This window comes from Natator depressus, chromosome 9 (assembly GCF_965152275.1).
Source record: "Natator depressus isolate rNatDep1 chromosome 9, rNatDep2.hap1, whole genome shotgun sequence".
In the NCBI taxonomy this organism is placed as follows: Eukaryota; Metazoa; Chordata; order Testudines; family Cheloniidae; genus Natator; species Natator depressus.
Window position 1 is genome coordinate 52,934,185 of NC_134242.1, and position 23,853 is coordinate 52,958,037.

The 23,853-nt window shown below is 48.1% G+C and overlaps 1 protein-coding gene across 1 annotated transcript in view; it reads left to right on the forward strand.

Moving 5' to 3' along the window:
* SLCO2A1 (solute carrier organic anion transporter family member 2A1) overlaps positions 1–23,853 on the forward strand; it is an 87,409-nt gene that overhangs the window by 18,200 nt on the left and 45,356 nt on the right. Inside the window, exons 2-3 of the mRNA XM_074964178.1 lie at positions 10,315–10,452; positions 23,122–23,284. Of these exons, the coding sequence (XP_074820279.1) occupies positions 10,315–10,452; positions 23,122–23,284 (301 nt within the window). The remainder of the gene's footprint in view (positions 1–10,314; positions 10,453–23,121; positions 23,285–23,853) is intronic.

The window sequence follows — 23,853 nt, forward strand, 5'->3', positions numbered from 1 at the left end:
CATGCTGGGAATAACTAAGGTCAGAATAAATCTTGCATCACCGACACAATAACCATAAGCACAGTGGGCCAGACTTTCAGCTGGTGTAAATCACGGTAGCTGTACTCCTTTTGGTGGAGCAATGCTGATTGATGCTGGCTGAGGAGCCAGCACCCTTTTCTCGCTACATGAAAAGCAATTCTTATTTTATCACAGCACAATGACCTTAAGTCTCACCCACCTGCAGTAAACGTACGTGGGGGGTTATCAAATGTCTCAACTTTGCTTTGCCCTGGAGCCAACTTCAAAAGCATTTTATTGACTGATTTCGCTAACCCTCTGGATGTTCCCCCCAAACTGTTACACAATAGTCCACGTTTCATAACAGGGATGTTTAAAATATATTCTCAGAAAGTCTTTAGTTAGTGATTGTTAAGGGTAAACAAAATTGTTGATGGTGCGTTATCTTACATAAGCAGTAATAGAAAGATATACAAGATAAGAATATGGCTGAGTTGACCCAGTATATAGCATGGGCTAAATGTACTGTTAATATAATGAAAATTGTCTTCTCTATGTAACATACTAACGATTAGACATTGTGACAGTTCTGTAAAAACGATAAACCAAATCTAAAGCCCAGTTTCATAATTAGGCCAAGTCTTAATTAGGTAGACCCCCAGTGAGCTAGGCCTCCCTGGTACCTCTCTGCATGGCACATAGGAGACTGCAGGTGGGCCATGTAGAATGAGAAGATAGTGCTGCTCGGAGATTCCCCTGTCTCCACCTCAGCAGCTGCCTCAGTTTCCTCCATAAAATATCCTTGTAGCCAACAGACTCTGCTGGCAAGGAAAGCGGAGCTGCTTGAAGCATGTTCCCCCAGCACCAGGTGTTACATTCCGTGTCTAAAAGCCAGGGCCAGTTAATGCTTGGAGCACCATTAATAATCCTCCTTGCTGTGTGACTCCCCTTACTACTGACACACAAGCTGGCAGCCCAGTAGCCAACTGGCAGCAGAGTGGAAGCTGGCTCAATTGTCATCATTGTAGAGGGGGGATGGGCTAGCCAGGTGCAGAGGAAGAGTCCCACCACGTGACTGGCCACAATTCCTGGACATAGATTTGTGTCCTTGCAGTTCCGCAGCCTGTCTCTGAAGCTGAATGCCAGGGTGCCAGTGCCGGCTCCCCAGATGAGTTGGTGAGTTATCGGGCTGCTGTGTGGTATCCAGAGCACGAGGATTCTTTGTATAGTTCCCCTTGTTCCAGTTAGTCCCATGGGGTAAGTCTGGAGGAGTAGATTTCTGCTGTGTGCGATGCCTTTCCCTAATGCCCAACAATGCTATCCATTTTGAATTGGACACCTGGCGGTGGAGAGAGAATAGTCCCAAGGATCCAAGAATGTGGGGAAAACATTCCTTCTGTGTCATGCAGTAAGGTGGGTGTTTTTCCTTAGCAAAAATGTTGCCCTGGAAGCTCCAGGTCTGGAGTTGGCAGGGGGAGTTGTGTGTATGTGTGTGAGGATCCTCTCCCCAGGCGCTTGCTTCCCTTTTAATGTAAAGTGTGGTTTGGAAGGGAGTCAAGCATCTTGTATAAACAGCCTGCAGTCATGAGCACTCAGCCACTCTGAAGGGAAATGTCAAGGTGATTAAAAGGGGATTGAGGGAGGCGTTTGTGCGTGCGCGTGTTTGTGGGTGCATGTGGGTGCATGCCTTGGCTTTTCTGCACTTCACTCGGTGTGCCTGTACTATTGCACCTTGATCAGGAATTCACTCAAAGCTCTGAAAATCCTGCTGGAGATGGGCAGGCTCCCTGCTGCCTCTGCTAGAGGAGGGTCAGTGAACTATGGATAAGAGTGGCACACAGGATTTTTGCATGCGAGCGGTTTCCCCTGTGCCATTGTTCCCACTTTGTGTCAACATCTCACCTCCCTCAGAGTGAGTTTATTTGTTCTTATTTAAACCCTTTTTGGTAAAGGTTTATAAAAGATGAGTGACCTGTCACCGAGGTGCTCAGTGCATGCTGCAGGCAACTAGGTTCTGTGCCTAGCACTACCACTGACCTGCCATGTGACCTTGGGCTAGTCCAGGGGTCGGCAACCTTTCAGAAGTGGTGTGCCGAGTCTTCATTTATTCACTCTAATTTAAGGTTTTGCGTGCCAGTAATACATTTTAAATGTTTTTAGAAGGTCTCTTTCTATAAGTCTATAATATATAACTAAACTATTGTTGTATGTAAAGTAAATAAGGTTTTAAAAATGTTTAAGAAGCTTCATTTAAAATTAAATTAAAATGCAGATCTTATCAGTTTAGTGTGATCCTTGCCCTTGCTTTCCCTTGCTGAGTTTTCCAATGTCTGGCATGTATTTGGATACTTTAAGCTGCACAAAGGCTTCTGGGTGATCAGTTGTTAACCAGCTCCGAGAGGGACAGAGGACAGATTTCATGTGTGAAAATACCTGTTCACACAGGTATGTGGATCCAAATGCTGAAAGTGTTGCAAACGCAATTTTCTTCAGACAGTTAAATTTCACTGGCAGGGACATCCAGCAGGTCAGAACAGAGGCCCCATGATCTCTCTCTGTAGCTTCAAGTGCACTCTGCAGATCTCCAAACTTTGATGCCCACAATTCTGAGCTTTATAACTGAATGAGCTGCATTTCGAAATCTTCAACACCCATCCACTGAAATACAGACAAATCCAAGTCCCTTTCGTTGAACTGTTCAGGTTTAATTAGAAAAGAAAGCATTGGGCCAAATCGATGGAAATCTTGAAATCTGTTAGAAAATTCTGATTCCAGTTTTTGCATGTACATTCTAATCTCAACATCAAACACAGTGCGCTGTTCCATGTGGCGTGATAGTGAAGTAAGCAGCAAATCAGGACTTAAAAATATCCCAGCACAGTGGCGCTGGAACAATTTTTAAGGTGGGGGTGCTGAGCTGTGCCCCCTCTTGCCCCTGTCTGCACCCCTCACTGCCCCAGGCTGGGGCCAGTGGGCCACAGTTGGGGGCAGCTGCAGAGCCATGTGCTGGTGGCTGGGACCCCAGCCTGAGAGCAGAGCCCCCCAGACTGGTGACCAGGACCCAGAGTCAGCAGCAGGCTGAGCAGGGCCAGCGGATGGAACCCTGGCTGGCAGGGGGCCAGCAGCCAGTACCCCAGGCCAGCAGCGGAGCTCCCGGGACCAGTGGCCAGGACCCAGGGCTGGCAGCGGGCTGAGTGGGGCCGGCGGATGGAACCCCAGCTGGCAGGGGGCCGGTACCCCAGGCCAGCAGCAGAGTCCCTGGGATCGGTGACCGGGACCCAGCGCCAGCAGCGGGCTGAGCAGGGGCCATGGATGGAACCCTGGCTGGCAGGGGGCCGGTGGCCAGTGCCCCAGGCCAGCAGCAGAGCTCCCGGGACCGATGGCCAGGACCCAGGGCTGGCAGCGGGCTGAGTGGGGCCGGCGGACGGACCCCCAGCTGGCAGGGGGCCGGTGGCCAGTACCCCAGGCCAGCAGCAGAGCCCCCGGGACCAGTGGCCAGGACCCAGGCAGTGTGAGTGCTGCTGAAAATCAGCTCGCGTGCTGCCTTTGGTTTGCTGTTGCTTTGCCTGTGGTTTGCTGTTTGCTTTGTCTGACTTGGTATTTAGATAGTCCATGCTCTGAGGCGCTTACAATCACCCACTATGTGTCAGGACAGCCCCTAACCCAGCGATCCCTGAGCTTGGCTGGGTATCACTGCTGTGATCCACTTCATAATAATAATAGTAATAATAATAAATGCAGAACATCTTGAGGAAAGAGGAAAAACCAGCAACGTTTAAAGAAGAAGGAGAATTATAGACAAATTATTCTGAGGGAGAAGGGAGAGATTGAAGCCAAGTGCAGACAGACCGGCACATAGAAAGACACCAGGGGAATGGTTAGAGAAAAAGAGGAGGTCAAAGACCTGCTAAGGGACATGCAAAGCTACAGTGGGAGTTTGATGCCCAGCTCCCATTTGTGCCTTTGAACAACTTCCCCTTCATTATCACAAGCCAGGTATCTTCTCTCCTCAGAGTGATGCTTTCAGTCCAGCTCCTCAGTCCTCCTCAGGCCAATGCTCAGGGATACTCCAGTCATCCAAGAAGCGCCTTTCACCGTTACTTATGCACAACGCCTCTGTGGGATTTGGACATTCTTAGTCCAGTAAGCACCTAGTTTGCTGGATGTGAGGGAACTCCTGGATCAGGTACCTAGCTATATCAGCTCGAGACTGACCAAAGCACATCTGGAAAACTCCACAATCCAGCCTGGCTCCTGAATCTAACCTAGATCAGAGGCTGTTTTGTAATATTGTGGGTGGTATTCCAATTTCAGCTTTTCCAGAGTTATAAAACTCCCTTGCCCTTCAGTTCCCATCCCCTGGCCTCACAGCCATTGATATCAGGTGCTGGTCTTCGCATTTGCCTGGTTTCTGTGCCCACCTTCACTTGGGATGGTTCCACCTCCCTGAGTTTGTTAGTGTGTTGTTCACTCTGCATACAGAAGCCTGTAGCAAAGAGTATTAAAAATCAGTATTATTAAATCAGCCCCTTCAGCTGGGGTCACCCAGGCTCCTGTGGGGGGAGGAGAATCCTACACATCAGTTACAGTAGTGGGGAAGGGAGAGGATCAAATTGCTGCTGCATAGAGACAGGGCCTTAGGGCATGTCTGTACAGCCAACACCCCCCATTCTCCTGGTGCTAGGGAGTCTCAGAGCTCAGGTCAGCTGCCGCGGGTGCCCAGTGCAGAGCTAAAACTAGCAGTGTAGACATTTAGGCTCAGCTGGAGCCTGTGCTATGAGACCCTCCCTCTAGCCGGGTTTCAGAGCCTGTGCTCCAGGCTGAGCTAGAACGTCTGCACTGCTGTTTTTAGCCCTGCAGCCCGCACCTGACTCCATTGACCTGGGCTCTGAGACTCACTGCCGCAGGGGGTTTTCACCATGTAGATGTGCCCTTAGGGTCTCAGCTGTAAAATGGATAGTTGTTTATATTACATTAGCACTGGCAAGCCCCAGCTGAGATATGCTAGGTGTGCTACAGACACACTGTGAGAGACAGCCCCAGCCCCAAAGAGCTTCCAGTCTAACCAGAGGGGGAGGGATGTGCCCAAGTAGGTCAGTGGCAGAGTCATAAATGGACCCTTGGCCTGCTGAGCTACAGCCCTAGCCACCAGAGCATGCTGCCCCCATCCCGCTCTAACCATGGCCTGCTGAGCTACAGCTTGTGACTCTGGGCATTTTCTATAATATATTTGTGAAGCCTGTGTGTGCCTCAGTTTCCCCCATACTTTGCATTGCTACTCAGTGGGGAGTGGGGGAAAAGGTGTAATCCAGTGCTTGCACTCCCCTGCCTTAGCAGTGGTTACACTCCTCTATCTGTCTGCCTTTGGCCCCATTGGCACTCCTTCCCCACGGTCCCTCCCTGCATCACTCTCTGCCTCAGGCCCCACTGTCACGCATCTCCCCACCCCCTCTGTCACCCTGCCTTATCCTGTCGGGGGTCTGGCCAAGGAAAGTCAGACGGATTCAATTCCTGTCAACACCCCTCAAGAGGGTTCCTTCTGCCATCCAGCTAGTGACTCCTAATGAAGGGGATCATTGGCACGAGGGCAGAGAATTCCTTCTCTCATCACCACTTGCTCTCCTTCAACAAGTGTATCTGCCACTCTCCCCTATCCTGTCAATTGTGATGTCCAGTCTCTCCATTTTGGACTCCTCTGCTGCATCTAGCCCTTGGTTTCCTTCCCCATCCTCGCTGCCTTATGCTGCCATCAAGGTTTCTGCTTTCAACCTTTCTTCTCTCTGAGCCTGGGCTTTCATCTCCCAGCTCTGTCCGCCCTTCCACTGCCCACCTTTGGCTCTCCCCAGAGCTCTGGACCTTCCTGTTTTTTTCCATGCTGCTGAGCACTTTTGGAGAAGGGCTTGGGAGCCTGCTGACTCTTTCCATGTAAATTCATCCTCTCAGTTCCGCCCTCTCCTTTGTGTACAGCTTTGCTTCTCTTGCCTAGCCCTTTGCACCATAGACTCTCACCAGCTGCTCTGTACCTTCGGTGCTCCCAGCCCCCATCCTCTAATGCTTCCTAATAAGCCCTCCTTAAGTAGGATCCAGCTGGATTTTCAAAAACTAGTTGAACATGATCTGTCAATGAGATTCTTCCTCTCCACGAGAAGCCACCTTTGGCCCAGGCTTGACTCGGAGCTCTCCTTTCTATTGTTGGCCTCTGACCCTCAACTTGTCCTCTTGAGCCCATCCCCTCCCTCACTTCTCCCTTTCTTCTGGCTCCAATTTCTCTGCCTGCAATCATGCTAGTGTATCCACTCTACCAGATATCTATGTCCCCATGGAGTCTCCTCTTATCCTACAACCTTACTCTTGAGTTTGAGAAGGAGCCTAAACCAAAACCCCAGATCTGGATCCCGGTTCAGATCCAAGTTCACAGCTTGAACCTAGCTCTGTAATAATAAACCAAATCTGAACACCCAGGGAGAAATCCTGGCCCCACTGAAGTCAATGGAAAAAGCTCCTTTTGACTTCAGTGGGGTCAGGATTTCACCCCAAGAAATTTGGGAAAGTTCAGGTGTTGATCCAGATATGAAACCTTCAGATTCCATGCTGTTTGGATCTGGGGTGTTGGTGCAGCTCATGGCAGAGACATAAAGATTGGATATAGGGTTTTGGTTTGGACTCAGCTTGGGGAAAATCACCAGTTTCCTTTCACATGCTTCATTTTCATTTCCAGAGGACACTGCTGCATTAACATTGCATAAGATCTCCATGGATGATTTAGTTGGGGATTGGTCCTGCTTTGAGCAGAGGGTTGGACTAGATGACCTCTTGAGGTCCCTTCCAACCCTGATATTCTATGATTCTGTTCTATGATTCTATGGTCTTTCCCATCCGCCCTCACAGCTGTGTCTGGCCTCTCAGGCGCTACCACCGTACCAATAGAGAATAATCCTTATTATTATCCCAGCCACAGACTTGAGGAGTTTGTTAGCACTGTGATACCTTTCATCCCCAGTGTGCAGGTCCAGGCTTCCCAACTTTATCTTTGCTGGGCATTCTTCCGGAGTCCGGCAAATATTTGATTTCCTGAGAATTTACATAAAAAGACTTTTCCCTATCTTTAATTATTTTTTAGATAGTATTGGCACAGTTTGGACAAGTCACATTCCCAAGAAAATAAAGGAAAACGGAGCTTGCTAAATATAGATCAAAGAGGTTTGAGAGCGTCCTATTCCATCTCCGGAAGCGGATGACTTCCTTGCTGTATTTTACCCTTGCTCTTTTGATCGTATTCCTGCCCCACCCCAAGTAGCCTACATATTCCCTCTCCAACTCTCTATTTGTTGCGCTAGCCCATACATTTGGTTTCCTCCGCCAGGCCCCATAGGTAGTGTGGCCCTAGGGATCCCAGCTCTCTGCTTCTCTTGTCATGCCATAAAGATCTTTAAGTAGTAATAATACTTTGCACGGATACAACCCCTTTCATCTGTGGTTCTTAAAGCTCTTTACAAACAATAACCCGGCCTCTTAGATGGGGGATTGTTTCACCTGTTTTATATATGACTGAAATGGAGGCACATCTTGATGATAATGGGCCAGATCTTCAACTCCATTTTACACTGATATACATGAGTTGAGAATCTGGCACTGAGTTATTTGCTTGGACAGCACAGTAAGTCTCTCTCTGCAGGGCAGGGACTGTCTCTTTGTTAGACGTTTGTTCAGCACCTAGGACAATGGGACCTGGCCTCTGGGCACCAGTGTAATACAAATAATAAATCAGTGCAGAGTTAAGAACACAACCCAGGATTCTCAACTTCCTGTCCCCTCTTCTAACCACTAGACACCACTCCTTCCCAAACTCAATCAATTACTTCCCAGCAGGGAAAAAAGGATATGTTGTTTGCAGCAACTGATAAAATGCAATAAAACTATGTATTCCAGGTTATTAAACACTATAAATATTTTACAGTATATAATCCTTAATCCCCAGCAGCCATAAAAGTGAACACATACATAGTACTACTGAGTCATAATATTTAGCATTTCTCTTGCATAATTACATGTTCGATGCCCTGCACAAACATTAATGAATTAATTAAGAAGGAATAATGCATGCAGTCCTTTCAGGAGACCTTTCCATCTTCGTAAGCATCTATAGCCAGCCTGCTGCTAAAGAACCAGAGTCCCCTGCCATGCGTTTTCCTACTCCAGGGTTCTGGTGGTGCAGCAAGGAAGCAGGTTTAGCTGCAAAAGTCACAGGAGGTCTGTAAAGCAGCTGCAGTCGAGGCAGTAAACCATTTATCAGGCCAGGACTGCCCAGCAACTGCTTGCATAGAGTGTTAAAGTCCAGAATTCCAGGCAGAGTTAAAAGTCCGGCTTGTTCTAGCACACAGATATCCTGGGAAGGGGGCCCACAGCAGAATTTCTCACACTCACAATAGTGGAAGATTCCATTTCAGCTTGTACCACATCACCCACCGTATGAAGGAGTAAGCCTTCCCATCCTGCAGCCTCCACATAGGGAGTGAGCCACTCATACTTACCACAAGCCTGATCTAGCCCCTGCTATGGCTTTTTCACTAATGGCTCCCCCATCAGCCTTGCCATGGAAGAGTACACTTGGGTGAAACTTACTAAGCAAAGAGCTGACTGAGGGATTCCTAGCTCCTAAACTGGTCAAAACAAAATGTATAGGTTCCTGAGTCTAATTCTGAATTTACTTTTTATTAAAAATCATAATCACTATTATTAGTATTTTAGCACCACCAGCAGAGCTCAGGGCCCCATTGTGCTGAGCACTGCACAGCCACAGAATAAGACACAGTCCCTGGCCCCAGATTTTACAGCTTAAATGGGCATGGAAAGACTTGCCCAAGGGCACACAGCATGTCAGTGGCAGAGCTAGGAATAGCAGACAGGCTTTCAGGATCCCAGGCCAGCCCTACCCATTGTACGATGCCGCCACTACCCGAGCAGCTCTGATTTCGTTGCTCAGCTAGTCAGCTACAAAGAAAACAAAAGCGTGTGGGAGAGAGACGGTACATAGGGTTACACAAGTGGGTGCCAGTGCAGTACAGAGGCTTGGCGACAAGTCACCCTGCAGCAGGCCAGTGCTGAACCACTCTCCTCTGGCTGTGGCATGCCTGCTGCTCCTGCTGCAGTTCCTTTCTCCGTAATGGTGTCCCCAGTTTTGCTCAGCTGTGTCTCGCTGGCTTTGGGCCTCAGCTGCACCCTAGAAACCTCGGTGTTAGCCACCACAGTGACTCCTTCAAAGCACCTCTGCAGCTGTGAGGTCCATTGGGGAGCAAAAGATGTCAGATATGCGGTGGTGAGACATGGGTAAGGCTCTGGATGCATTGGCGCAAGGGAAGAAGGATGACAGATCCCTTTAGCTAGGGAGTCAGTGTGCCTAGGGTATATTCTGCTAGCCGGCAGGGAGCAGAGAACACAGAACTCTAGGGAAACCCACGAAGATAACATGGAGCTTTAGTTTTGTCTTGTTATAGATGGCAAAGAACTGATGAGTGACTCTCTTGGAGTTGTTGGGCGGCACAGGAATATTTAGCTAGGTTTCAGGACACACTTTACCAGCTCTTACCATCCTCCCGCAATCCCTCATTGAAGGCATTCAGCCTGCACGGGGCAGGAGGTCTGTATAGTTCTTGTGGCACCTTAGAGACTAACCAATTTATTTCAGCATGAGCTTTCGTGAGCTACAGCTCACTTCATCGGATGTAGCTCACGGAAGCTCATGCTCAAATAAATTGGTTAGTCTCTAAGGTGCCACAGGTACTCCTTTTCTTTTTGCGAATACAGACTAACACGGCTGCTACTCTGAAACCCGTATAATTCTTGGTGCTGCTCTGCCCATAGCTCGTCTCTGAGTCTGTAAGCTGGGAGTGCTGCAGAGGGGGATGCTTGCCTTTGGGGGAGTCAGGCCAGCGTGAGAATGGACCTCATGTCACTGTGCCAACAAGCCAGAAGCAAGACGAATGGATCCAGAAGCTGAGCTCCATCCTGGTCTCCTCGGTCAGCTGTAGCAGAGACGGGGCCTTGAGAGCAGATAACATGCTGGGGAATTGTGCCCATGCACAAACAAATTAATAATGAAATCACTCCTAAATGAAGGCCTCTGACTGATGAGGTTGTGAGGGTGACTCCTGGACCCAGCTGATTGTTAGTTTTACACATGCTGTGTATGATGGTTGTAAAGCAGATGTGGCCATGACTGTTGACTTGGTTACATGCCAGCATGGGGTGTGGCTCTTGGATCTGTAGGGGCGTCGCTCAGTTACTAACTGTAATGTCATGTTGTTTTGCTCACAGGTGTTTGTGATTTGCCATGGCCTTCTCCAGTTATTCCAGCTTCTTTACAGTGCTAACTTCAAGAGCAGCCTGACCACCATTGAGAAGCGCTTTGGGCTCTCCAGTCTCTCTTCCGGCTTCATCTCCAGCCTGCATGAGGTAATTGCCTGAGATGCACGCGAATGGGCTCGGCTGGGAGACTGAGGTTGGAGGCATTTCTCTCTGTGAAGCAGCTCTGGGCCCTATCTCTGTGTTGCCTTAGCAAAGCCTACAAGTGCCAGATGAGCTGATTGCTGGGTCTGCCTGCCAGAGACTCCTACCGTCGGGGTAAACAGAGATTTGGGAGGAGCAGGAGTCTAAGGGACTGTGGGACTAGAATTGTTGTCTGGGGAGTAGAGTACTGCTCCAGACACCCCTTTCTTCCCTCTCCTCTTACCCTCACCTCTCCTCTCACTTTTAAAGGGCAGATGCTTCCTACCGGGACTGGGCCATCTGCCCTGGTGCTCCACCTCTGTCTCTGCCTCACCACTTACAGTACTGCCTCCCACCAGCAGGGGTGCTGCAGGATTTCAGGGTCACAGTGGGAAAGCTGGGAGCCAGCAGGGGAAGCAGCCAGCAGCAGGACATTTGGACCTCATCTGCACTACTTTCGTGTCCCTAAAATTCCCCGTGGCTGCCACACCCAGCTGTGACAGCAATGGTGGGAATGCCATTGTAGTCAGGGCTCAGGTGGGCTCAGTTGGGCCCTGGTGTTTTGCCCTGACAAGCGTGACAGTTTCAAATTTCAGGGGTGGCCTTAGCCCTGTCTACACTGGTGCTCCCACCTTTTGCTACAGAGGGGTGTGGCCATTTCAGGGAAAGAAGTATAGTTTGCACACAGCTTTAGAGGATGGCAGCTAGTGGGACTCTTCATTAGAGGCCACTGTGACCTGGAACACTCTAATCCTCCGAAGGGGATAGTCTTAGCGGAGACGTAAGGGGGAGAGAGAAACCGCTAAAGCTAGAACATGGTTCTCCCGCTTTAATCACTGCTGGGAAGAGAACCTGACCTACATCTTGGTGCCTATCTGCAGTGGAGGCAGGCTACTCCCATGGTTTTAACTGAAATGAACGTCATGCCAAGACCTCAGAAGTGCTGCTGGGAGCAATATGTAATGTCTTGTTACATGAAGGTGCAACCCCCAATTTGTTTCATGGGTATTTGTTAAAACATTACTGAATCCTTCTCATCACCTGGGACTAAAATAGAGCATTACCAAATGCTGGTAGGTTTTATTATAGCAGCGCTGGAGTAGTGCCACCATAATTAGGGATCTGTCAGCATTTTCCATGAGAAATCCCTGTTTTCAGGCATTCCTAACTCAGATTTCGTCATTCACTCTGGGCTGGGATCTGGCTTACAACTGTGGTGTAGCCCCTGAATTGTAGGTTTTTTGTTCTTTCCCCTGCACTCCTGGTTCCCAGGAGGGCCCATAGATCCAACTAGACTGGTGCAAAAGGGGCTGTAGGACAGGTATGAATCCCCTGGAGAATGCCACAGATGCATAGGCCCCTCTGCCCAAACACAGAGTCAGTTCTGCTTGCTCTGTGCCATCTCTGCAGCAGCTACAGATGCATGCAGAGTTCTGGGGAGGGCGGAAGGTTCAGCGGTGTCAGAGTGGGGGCAGGTTAGAGGAAGGAGGGCTCCAAGTGTGGGCGAGGGGAGCGGGGGGCATCTCTGGGGCAAACCTGAGCCCCGGCAATTCCATGCTCCTGCAACAGAGACATTGAAACAGGGGCACAACTTAAGACCCTGACTCAGCAAGGCACTTAAAGTTAGGCATATACTGAAGCACCCCGCTGAATCAGGACTACGGGCAGTCTTGAGCTCTGCACCAGTGATGCACTAGACCCTGCAGCCCCTGAACAGGGAACGTGTAAACGGTCCCCTTCCACTCCTGCAGCAGTGTTAATGTGAATCAGTGCCTCTGTTCACCAAACACTCTCAGCTCCTTCTGGCCATTGCTAAGAGGAGAGACAGCCATCAACAGCCCCAAGAATGGAGTATGCTCCCCAGTGCTCCCAGCCCCTGAAGCAAAGGACTGACTTTGAACTTGCATTCCCTGCATGGTTTTGGGTAGCGGTAGCACTATATTGCTGGGCTGGCCTCAATTTGGCTGTTTTCAAGTTATAACTCAGCTACTCATGACTCAGGAACAGCTGTGATTTAAACCTAAAATTTGGCAGGTGGTTGGTCTTTGGCATGGGGCAGAGTCAAGTCTGGAAAGGAAAAATGTAAAACCTCAGAGGTGTTTAATTAACAAGGTGGCTGCTGCACATGCACAGAACGTTCTCTCCAAGAATTCCATCAAGGCTGTTCCTTATTACTCGTATGGCTCCTGAAATGGGAAGCTCCAACTGGAGAAACTCAAGTAACATTGCAATGCAGGTCCTGGCACGAATTCAGTGCACAGTGGTATATAGAGGCCAACAGTTAGCTAGGCATGGTGAGAGGTGGTGTAGAAGTGCCTTAGACAGTAGCTAGTTAGATAGCACTGGTCAGACACCCAGATAAATACTTCTCTTTCCTTCTTTCATCCTAAACATTTTATTTCCTTTTTCCTTCTAGTGCATTCATTCATTCTCTATAAATTTAATTTGGCCCATTAAGATTGTTATCACTTCCCTGTGGGAAGGCAGGTTGCCAGCTTCCTTCGCATATGGGTGATTAGGCCGCCGCTCACATAAATATGCCGTATCTCTAGCAGTCTGGCCATCTGACTCCCGCTCTCCACCTAGAGGTTGGTTTGGAGTGATTGCTAGATGTCTTGTATGGGGTATTTAGCTTACACAAGGTCCTATAAAACCCTCCTGTTCAATGTATATGTGGAGCTGCTGAGGAAGGTACTGAAATGACTTGGGTAATAGTATCACCTCTATGTTGTGATGTCATGCAGCTCTGTCCTGTTCTTATGGGTTGTGGATGACACGGATTTTCAGTCTAACCCAATTGCTGGGCAAGATTTGGATGTTTAATCTGGACAGGCATAGGTTCCATATGTTCTGATTTTTCAAGAGAGTTCAGCATGTTGTGAGTTGAGCCCTTCTGAAAATCTGTCCCAGAATGGGTTGGGTAAGGATCTTGAGGATAAGTAATAAGTGGGGTGGAGGTGTGGTTCCATCTGCATCAGTGAGGGGGGTCTCTTCTCTCTGTTCCAAAGCAGTTCACAGAAGTGCTTTTGGATCCCTGTTTCCTCCTGGAATCACTGGTGCCATTGGTGCCCTCAAACCCCTTTTTCTCACTTATGCCAGGCCAGATTTTTGTGAGCTTTTTCTCTCGTATCTGGATGTCACCACCGTGATCTCTGCCTAAGTGACTTCTAGGTTAGATTATTGCATTTCACTGGAAAGTTCTCTGGTTCTGAGGTCATTAGGGTACGCCAGCTAACAGCCCTAGATGTAATTGTCTGGGTACTAAATGTTCTTATTGGAAAATCTTAATCTCTGCACTGCACTGGTCTGACTAAGTCCATGTTTGTCCTTTAGGGCATGATGCCCATTTCTTTTCCCAGGTTCTTGTGTGGGGAGTGAAAGTTAGCGATTGCTCAATTTTGAGGAATTATTTTTTTCTCTTGCTGTGTAACCAATGGTCAAATACACATGCACCCCAGAATACATAATTGGGTGTATTTTGTGAAATAAACAAATACAGCTTATCTGGTTCCTGTGAAAGTCTAATATATTTTATTCACATTCGTATTCTCAGCACTTTCTGGGACAAATGCTGGCGCTCCGCTTACTTGGAATGGTACTTGCTGTATCTACGTAGGGTGCTCAACTCACAAATTATGGATTTTGGGTGGGATTTTCAAAGAAGTCTAAGAAAGTTAGTTGCCCATCTCCTGTTGCCCAACTCTCCTAGTCCCTCTTTGAAAATTCTAGCCTTACAGTTATTCAAAAGCACTCAGCACTGGCCTGATTCTGCTCCCGTTAAGTCAATGAGAGTTTTACCACTGACTTCAAGGGCAGCAGAATTAGGTTAATGCTGATCATCTTTGAAAATCCCACCCTAAGCTTTTAGTGTCACAAATTATACCCATCATCCACATCCATATGGGTTTACAATGTGCACCCTAGCAATGCAGGGTGGTCATTCTCCTGGTAAGTGCATTTCCTGTGCTCCAAACCATTCTAGATAAAAGTCCACATCCAAAGTCCGTTGAAGTGAGTGGGACTCTTTCCATTGACTTTGGGCTTTGGCTCAGACCTAAAATGTGGTGAAACAGCTACCAAAGTTCCAATGTGAATGGGCGAAATAACCAGCTTTAAGTGATTATAACGTCAGTCCCCCTGCAATGTTCTGGCAAAGCCCTGACACGTCCTAACACTCACAGCTGGGACATACCAATTTCCCCAGGACTTCTCATCCATAAAAGATATTGCCCTGTGCTTAGACACTTCATCTTCAGAGCAAGGCAGATAGCATGTGGGACCTTCCATTACAGCAATAACTTTTAGGGGGTGAAATAAGTCTCTGTCATCCTGTTCAGAGACCATCGATTTTCAAACAATAGAGTTGTCTTTGTTTCAGCACTTTATAATATTTTTATGTGAGCTCCCCGCCTGTCTTTCTGGGATTATAAAGTTTTCTCATTTACTATTAAAGAAATTTCAACAATCACAAGAGACAAACGAGTCAGGCCACACAAATATATAAAAAAGGATATTTAGACACAATTAACTAATTTAATAATGTTAAGTTTGTTCCAACTGACAAAACCCATGTAATTATAACTTTATGCAACTCACCCATTCTGGCTATGAATTGTATGCTCTGTAGAATTGTTTTGAGATCTCTACAGCTGTACTAGGGAAATGGCTTCAAACTGAACACCTAGATCCAAACGTCACCTCACATTACAGAGCTTCAGATGCCAGAGCCAGAACCTATCTCTACCAGGAACAAATGGGAAAGGAGGTGGTGATGCAGTGTGACTTTATCACTCTATTGTGGGGGGCGGGGGAGGAAAGTCGATAGTTTATGCCAGCTCCCAAAAGGGACATTTCCAAAGCATCATGTGGGGATTTAGTTGTGTTAGTCCAGGGGTTCCCAAACTGGGGGTCAGGACCCCTCAGGGGGTCACGAGGTTATTACATGGGGGGTCATGAGCTGTCAGCCTTCACCCCAAACCCCGCTTTGCCTCCAGCATTTATAATGGTGTTAAATATATAAACAAGTGTTTTTAATTTATAAGGGGGATCGCACTCAGAGGCTTGTTATGTGAAAGGGGTCACCAGTACAATAGTTTGAGAACCACTGTGTTAGTCATATATTCAAATCCTTTAAGGGGATTGTTATGAGGGGATTGTTATGAAGCATATTTTTGTGTGCATGTTGAAAGCTATCTAGGGCCAGATTTTCACCTGGTGTGAATCAGCATAGCCCCGCTGATGTCAATAGAGCAAGGATGGTTTACACCAGCCGAGGATAGGAAGAACCCTAAATCATCCAACAGTAACAGGTGTTAACTTGCTGAAAGCTGAGTGGAACCCTTTCTTCTGGCAAAGCCTGCCCCAATCCATGACAACCCAGACAACAAGAAGCCAAGTCTGGAATTCAGATGATCCACTTTGGTGTTTTAAGGAAACCTGCTGAGCTTTAGCACATGAATAGGTCCCTACCAAAGTCAGGGCTCATTTTTGTCAATTTCACAGTCATATGGTTTTAAAATTAGTCAGTTTCACATTTTCAGATGTTTACACCTGAAATTTCACTGTGTGGTAATGGTGGAGATCCCAACCCAAAGCAGGGTCATGAGGGGTCACAAAGCTGTTGTAGGGAGGTGGCGGGATTGCCACTCTCACTTCAGTGCTGCCTGCAGAGCTGGGCTCTGAAGGCAGCAGCCGCGGAGCTTCCTGCAGCCAAGGGAGGTTCCCGGAGGTGGGTCTGATCTCCCTGTGCTGCTGGAAGCACCCCAGCCAGGGACTCCTAGCCAGGCTGGGAGGGACAGGAGGACTTCCTCTTCCCCTGCACAGCTACTCTTGGCCGGGAGGGTGTGGGATGGGAGATCAGATCCACCTCCAGGTACCTCTCCTGGCTGCACTGGCTTCAGAGCCAGCTGAAGCTTCCTGCACCCAGGGAAGGTACCTGGAAGTGGGTCTGATCTCCCCCCAAGGACAGTCATACAGGGAAAGAGGAAGTCCCATCCCTCCCCAGCCCGGCTGACACTAGCAGCTGGAGCCCAATGCATGGTAGGAGCCGCCCAGCTGAGGCGCTCTGCCCCACCTCCACCTCCATCCCCCTCCATCCTCCTCTCCTCCAATAGCTAGATTTCCCAGGGGAGCTCTGATTTCATGGTCCGTGATTCATTTTTCATGGCTATGAATTTGGTAGGGCCCTACACATGAGCAATAACATCGTCCTTTAAAAAACAGTAATAATGCACAATTTACCCCAAAGGGGATATTTAAAACAGGCTAGTGATTCCCAGAAAAGAGTGAAGCCCAGTCTAGTTAGATCATTATCTGGCCTTCTCTGGGCCCTCACACAAATACATTCAACAACCACAAAGCAAGAGTAACTATTAGTGGAATGATGTCAGATTGGAGGGAGGTCTCAAGTGGGGTTCCACAGGGATCTGTTCTGAGTCCGGTGTTGTTTAACATATTCATTAATGACTTGGATGTAGGTATACAGAGCATACTGATCAAGTTTGCGGATGACACAAAGCTAGAGGGGTTGCCAATAATTTGGAGGATGCAGCTAAAATCAGAGGAATCTTGATAAACTGGAGAACTGGGCTATAGACAACAAAATGAAATTCAGCAAAGACAGATGTAAAATGCTACACTTAGGGAAGAAAAACCAAATGCACAAATACAGAATGGGGGAACTAAGCACTGCTGGGAAGGATCTGGGAGTTGTGGTGGATCACAACCTCAACGTAAGTCAGCAATGCGATGCTGTTGCAAAAAAAAAAAAAAAAAAAGCAAATGCCACTTTAGGTTGCATTAACAGAGGCATAGCATGCAAATCATCTCTCTTGGATGGTTTAGATACAACAAATCCTGCATCTCGGCAGGGAGTTAGACTAGATGACCTTGGTGGTCCCTCCTAACCCTATGATTCTATGATTCTCCTGGGCAAAAAAAGGTCAGCTTCTGGCCAGCATTGCTTTCCTGGTTTTCTGGCTGTTCCTTTGGGGAGCAGGGACTCCAGACACCCCATGTGCCCATCTCTCTCCCATCTTTCTTTTTGTTCCATTGTCTCTTTTTCTCCTTGCATACTTTCACTCTTTCTTGAGGCCATCCTCTGTTTCCCTCTCTCCACTCACTTTCCCTTCTTCTTTTCTCTTTCCCATCAGTCATAAGCATTAAGGCCTGGTGTACACTACAGACTTGGGTCAATGGAAGCTGCCTTATGCCTACCTAAAAATGTATGTGTCTACACTACCAGGTCCTTTCCACCAACCTAACTCGCCTGTAATGTCGACTTAATTACTCCTCCTCTGTGAGAAGCACAGCACTTAATTCTATATTGATGGGTCAACAGAGAGGCAGTGTAGATGCAGCATTGTGTAAGTCAATTGAATTGGCCGCCAGGAGGTGTTCCACAAAGCTCCGCTGTGACCACTCCAGAGATTGTTTTCAACTCTGCTGCACAGCAGCCAGGTCCACAGGAAACAGCCCTTCCACTGTTAAAGCCCTGGGAACTTTTGAATTCCCACTTCCTGTTGATCAGCGTGGAGAGTTTGCCAGCCCAGCTGGGCTGATCATGGCACTCCAGCCTTCAGTACACAGGAGGTGGTGGACCTTATTGGTCTGTGGGGAGAAGAGTTTGTGCAGACATGGCTCCGATCCAGCTGAAGAAATGTAGACATCTATGGAAAGATCGTGCAGGGCATGTGGGAGAAGGGCTACAGCAGGGACATACAGTAGTTTTGCATGAAAATCAAAGAACCAGAAGACAAGGGAGGCATACCAGAAGACAAGGGAAGCGAACAGTCATTCTGGTTCTGCACTACAGACATGCTGCTTCTACAATAAGCTGCATGTGATTCTTGGCAGCGACCCCATCACTACCCCCCAAACCCAGCGTGGATACCTCCCGGGAGTCTGAGTCCCGGGCCACCTCAGACAACAACAAGGAGGACATTCTGGATGAGGAGGAGGAGAATGGGAGACAGGCGAGTGAGGGACCATACTCCCTGAGAGCCAAGAGCTATTTTTAACGCCGGAGCAGTTCAGCCAGTCGCAGGACAGCATGGTGGCCAGGTGTGATGCCAGGGAAGGAACCTCTGGTGAGTATGCAATTCCAATCAAACTGTAGGGGTTGCATGTTTTTATATTTTATGTTTAATCTGAAGAAAAAATTAGGTGCAGTGGGAATTTGCTTCCCAGTGGCCACTCCAGCTATGCAGAAGGTGCCCCCCTGGAAAAGACTGTTTATGTGCACAGGGACGGCCCAGGAATCCTCTATGGAGATCCCCAGGAAACTTTTATGGAAGTACTCTGTAATCCTTTGCAGCAGGTTTCTGGGAAAGGCTGCCTTATTTCTTCCACCACGGTAGGACACTTTCCCACACCACTCTAGTATTAACCTGCTGGTACCATTGTGGTACACAGCATAGCAGCATAAGGACCAGGTCTGAACCCAGGTGCTTGCAACATCTGCTCCCTTGCTGCCTCTGTTACCCTCAGGAGACTGATATCACATAGGGTCACCTAGAGGAGACAGTGGAAGTTTTTCTTACAAGTGCTCGTACCGCAAACAATAAAGCATGTGATTCCCTGCCCATGGTGATTTCCAGGTCCCTCAACCATGGTGTCCCTAACATGCCTCTGGTTTGGGGCAGGGATCGGTGTTGACCTCAGAATCTGCAAACCCAGGGCAGCTGCTACCAGCAGTGTTAAGGAAAGGGGGAGTGGGCTTTCTGTGTTCTCTCATGGCCATCCCCCTCCCCGGTATCGCCTCAGACAGGTAGCAATTTGGGAGGCTTAAGGCTGGTCTCTGGTCTCAAAGCAATGTCTGTGTTGCTAAGGGGAAGGGGCATTGTCCACCTGTGCTCCTGATGCAGGTTTCCCACAAAGGTGCAGCACAAGGCCCATCATTCATCCTGCTGGGCCATACTCACCATGGCTGGAACAGCAAACTGTTTCATTGACTAGCTAGAGATTCTGAGTATGTTCTGGCTTGCACTTGAGTGTAATAAAAGGAGGGATTTTTAAATAGCAACCTTGTACCAGACCCCGGGTATGCACTGACAATGGTTGCCTTGTGCTTTGCTTGCCTTACAGTGGAAAGCTTGGCTTTCAGCGCATCCTCCACACTGGCAGAGAGGCTTTCGCAGATTAGAAGACAGAAAAAGAGAATGTGTAATGACATGTTCAGTGAGATAATAACGCCTCTGGGACAGCTGACACGGAGCTCAGAGCCTGAAGGATTTCATTGTCTGAAAAACTGGACATGGAGAGCAGGAGAACATCCCAGGAGCATAAGTGTGCCCCACAGGATGAGATGCTGTGGATTATGAAGGACATGTTGAGGCATCTGCTTGAGTTTCAAGGCTAGATTCCCTCTGCAGCCCCTGTAGAACAGCCTGCAAACTTTGCCCTATTCCCAATCTCCCTCCCCCAAAACTTTCCAGGAGTTGGGGGACTGGGAGAGGGAAGGTGCAGTATCTCTTCTACTTAACACCAGGGAAGGGTACTAAGAACAAAAAGTAGCCATTCAAAGACCTTTCAGGGTCAAGACTTCTGTGCTTTCACAAGCAAGCTGACTTGGTTTCTTCCCTCCCAATTTTATCCCACCGCTTGCCCAAGATTAAATTATTTTTCTGTTCCTTTATGTTTGTGCCATAAAAGTCAACATTTGGAGAATGAAATACTCTTTATTTATTCCAAAAATGGGGTCCTTGCGGGAGGAGGGGAGGCACAGGGAAATTAATGCAACGGCGTGGATGGTATGGGAAGGCACAACACAGATAAGCAGCGCACATTACTGTGGCTCATTACTGAAATGTGTTTTCAAAGCCTCCTGGAGACACAGAGCTCCTCACTGGGCTCTTCTTATTAAAGGCACATTCCACCACTGTTCTGCAGTTGCTCAGCCTATTGTTGAACCACTCCTTACTGCTGTCCAGGTGGCTGGTGTACAGCTTCATAAGCCATGGGAGCAAGGGGTAGGCTGGGTCTCCAGGATCACTACTGGCATTTCAAAATCATCAGTGGTTATTCTGTGATCTGGAAAGAAAGTCCCTGCTTGCAGCTTTCTGAACAGACCTATGTTCCTAAAGATGCATGTGTCATGCATCTTTCCTGACCATCCCAGTTGAAGTCGATGAAATGCCCCCTGTGATCCACCAGCACTTGCAACACCATTGAGAAGTACCTTTTCGATGTATGTACTCTTTGGCAAGGTGGCCTCATGCCAAGATAGGGATATGTGTTTCCTCTCTAGCCCCACCGGAGTTAGGGAACCCCATTGTGGCAAAACCATCCACTATGTCCTGCATGTTGCCCAGAGTCACTACCCTTCTTAGGAGAAGTCTATTAATAGCCCTGCAAACGTGGATCACAATAATTCCCATGGTGAATCTACCAACTCCAAATTGATTCCCCACTGACCAGTAGCCGTTTGGCATTGCAAGCTTCCACAGAGCAATCGCTACTTGCCTCTCCACTGTCAGAGCAGGTCTCATTTTAGTATTGCTGTGCTTCAGGGTTGGGGAAAGCTCTGCACAACATTCCTGGAAAGTGGCCTTCCGCCTTCAAAAGTTTTGCAGCCACTGCTCATCATTCCATAGCTGCGTAATAATGTGATCCCACCAGTCTGCGGAAGAGAAGAATGAGGGGGGATTTGATAGCTGCTTTCAACTACCTGAAAGGGGGTTCCAAAGAGGATGGATCTAGACTGTTTTCAGTGGTAGCGGATGGTCTCAAGTTGCAGTGGGGGAAGTTTAGTTTGAATATTAGGAAAAACTTTTTCACTAGGAGGGTGGTGAAGCACTGGAATGTGTTACCGAGGGAAGTGGTGGAATCTCCTTCCTTAGAAGTTTTTAAGGTCAGGCTTGACAAAGCCCTGGCTGGGATGATTTAGTTGGGGATTGGTCCTGCTTTGAGCAGGGGGTTGAACTAGATGACCTCCTGAGGTCCCTTCCAACCCTGATATTCTATGATTCTATAAGTCAGTGCTTGTTTCCCCGGACCAGAAATGGTGCTCCACCATGTTCAACTGCTGCATGACTGCCAGCAGCAACCGGGAATTGTTTCATTCTATGGCTTACAGCAGGGCTGCTTGAAAGACATCACAATGTTCCATGTGGCAGCTCCTGTCAAGGTTCCTTCCCCACTCTGAACTCTAGGGTGCAGATGTGGGGACCTGCATGAAAGACCCCCTAAGCTTATTCTTACCAGCTTAGGTTAAAAACTTCCTCAAGGTACAAACTTTGCCTTGTCCTTGAACCCTATGCTGCCACCACCAAGCGTGTTAAACAAAGAACAGGGAAAGAGCCCACTCCGAGACGTCTTCCCCCGAAAATATCCCCCCAAGCCCTACACCCCCTTTCCTGCAGAAGGCTTGATAAAAATCCTCACCAATTTGCATAGGTGAACACAAGACCCAAACCCTTGGATCTTAAGAACAATGAAAAAGCAATCAGGTTCTTAAAAGAAGAATTTGAATTAAAGAAAAAGTAAAAGAATCATCTCTGTAAAATCAGGATGGTAAATACCTTACAGGGTAATCAGATTCAAAACATAGAGAATCCCTCTAGGCAAAACCTTAAGTTACAAAAAGACACAAAAACAGGAATATACATTCCAATCAGCACATCTTATTTACCAGCCATTTAAACAAAAGAAAATCTAACACATTTCTAGCTAGATTACTTACTAACTTAACAGAAGTTCTGAAGAGCATTCCTGACCTGGTCCCGGCAAAAGCATCACACATACAGACAGACCCTTTGTTCCCCCCCTCCCCTCCAGCTTTGAAAGTATCTTGTCTCCTCATTGGTCATTTTGGTCAGGTGCCAGCGAGGTTACCTTAGCTTCTTAACCCTTTACAAGTGAAAGGGTTTTGCCTCTGGCCAGGAGGGATTTTATAGTTCTGTATACAGAAAGGTGGTTACCCTTCCCTTTATATTTATGACAGCTCCTATCTCAGCTCTGGAAATACTGCAGGATAAGATGTGAGGTGTTTGTAATGCTCACAACAACAGTGCACAGCTGAGAAGGGTTCATGCTTCTCGGGCTACGTGCGGCTAAGCCTGGATTTTGAAAAAAGGCATGAAAAAACATGGGTTTGCCATTGATATCAGGGTAGGAAGGGAGGAAGCTGCATCATGGGAGATTGAAGTCATGTTTCTGCTCCCCCCTGCAACAATGTCTTGGTCCCATGAGGCATTGCAAGTCCATCCCAACCCCACCTGCTGCTAGTTGCACTGTGGGATAGCTATCCATGGTGCACTGCTCTCTGCATTGAAGCAAGAGCTGCTTGTGAGGACGCACTCCACCGTTACAGTGAGTGTTGTGTGGACATGCTTTACTGACTTAATTACTCTGGTGGGTGGACATCAACTTAAATTAAGTCGACTTAACTTCGTAGTGTAGACATGCCCTAAGTCTGTCCTGTCAGAGGGGATGCTGTGAGGTGCTGTCTCAGGACAGGGTGGCTAATGATGCCTTTGTAGTGACCTCCACCCCTTTCTCTCAGTGCATGGTGCCCTGTTGTGCTTTTCATTTTGGTGATTGTAGCATCCAGAGGCCCCAGTGGAGAATAGACCCTCAGACATGCGTCTTCTTCCTGCCCTCCATGACATTCTCTCCACTTTGCTCTCCCCACCCCAGATTGGCAATGTTGTCCTCATCATCTTCGTCAGCTACTTTGGCAATCGAGTTCACCGCCCCCGGCTTATCGGCTTGGGGGGCCTGCTGCTAGCCCTGGGGGCTTTCCTGGTGACCCTTCCACACTTCCTCTCTGACCGGTACGAGTTTGCCCAAATGAACACGGGTAAGTGACTTGATATCCTCCTGGGGGTTGTAACTCCCCACCACATCCGCTGGGGGCAGCATGAGCCTCCCAGTCAGGATGCTCACCCTCTCCTTCTCCTTGCCAGGAATGCACTGGGGGTGCAGAACGTGTAAAAGAACTGAACTTATTGCAGTATTGCCAGCTGCAAGAGAGCAGAAATCCTGAGATTTGAAAAACCCACCAAATCATGGCTTTTACTCTGTCGTTTAACTCCCCTCCTCTGCTCCTCTGCCAGTGTGCGTTTGGTCATTTTGGGTTGAAAAGACAACCTTTACTGCACACACACATGCATCCGTCTCCCTGACTGCTGGGTAGAGACTCCACTGAACCTTTAAGACAGGCGAAATGTCATTAATTTCCTATGACTGTATCAAGCTCCGCCCTCCTAGTCCCCCCCCACTCCCCCCCATTCCTCGCTGACCCTTCCCCCCAGATTTCCTTCCCATTCTCTGGTACAGTCACCTGCTCATTCATAAGTCAGACACAAAGAACCATGCCCTTATTTTAGAAAACATGAGCTGTATTTCCCCTCACACCTCAATTATGAT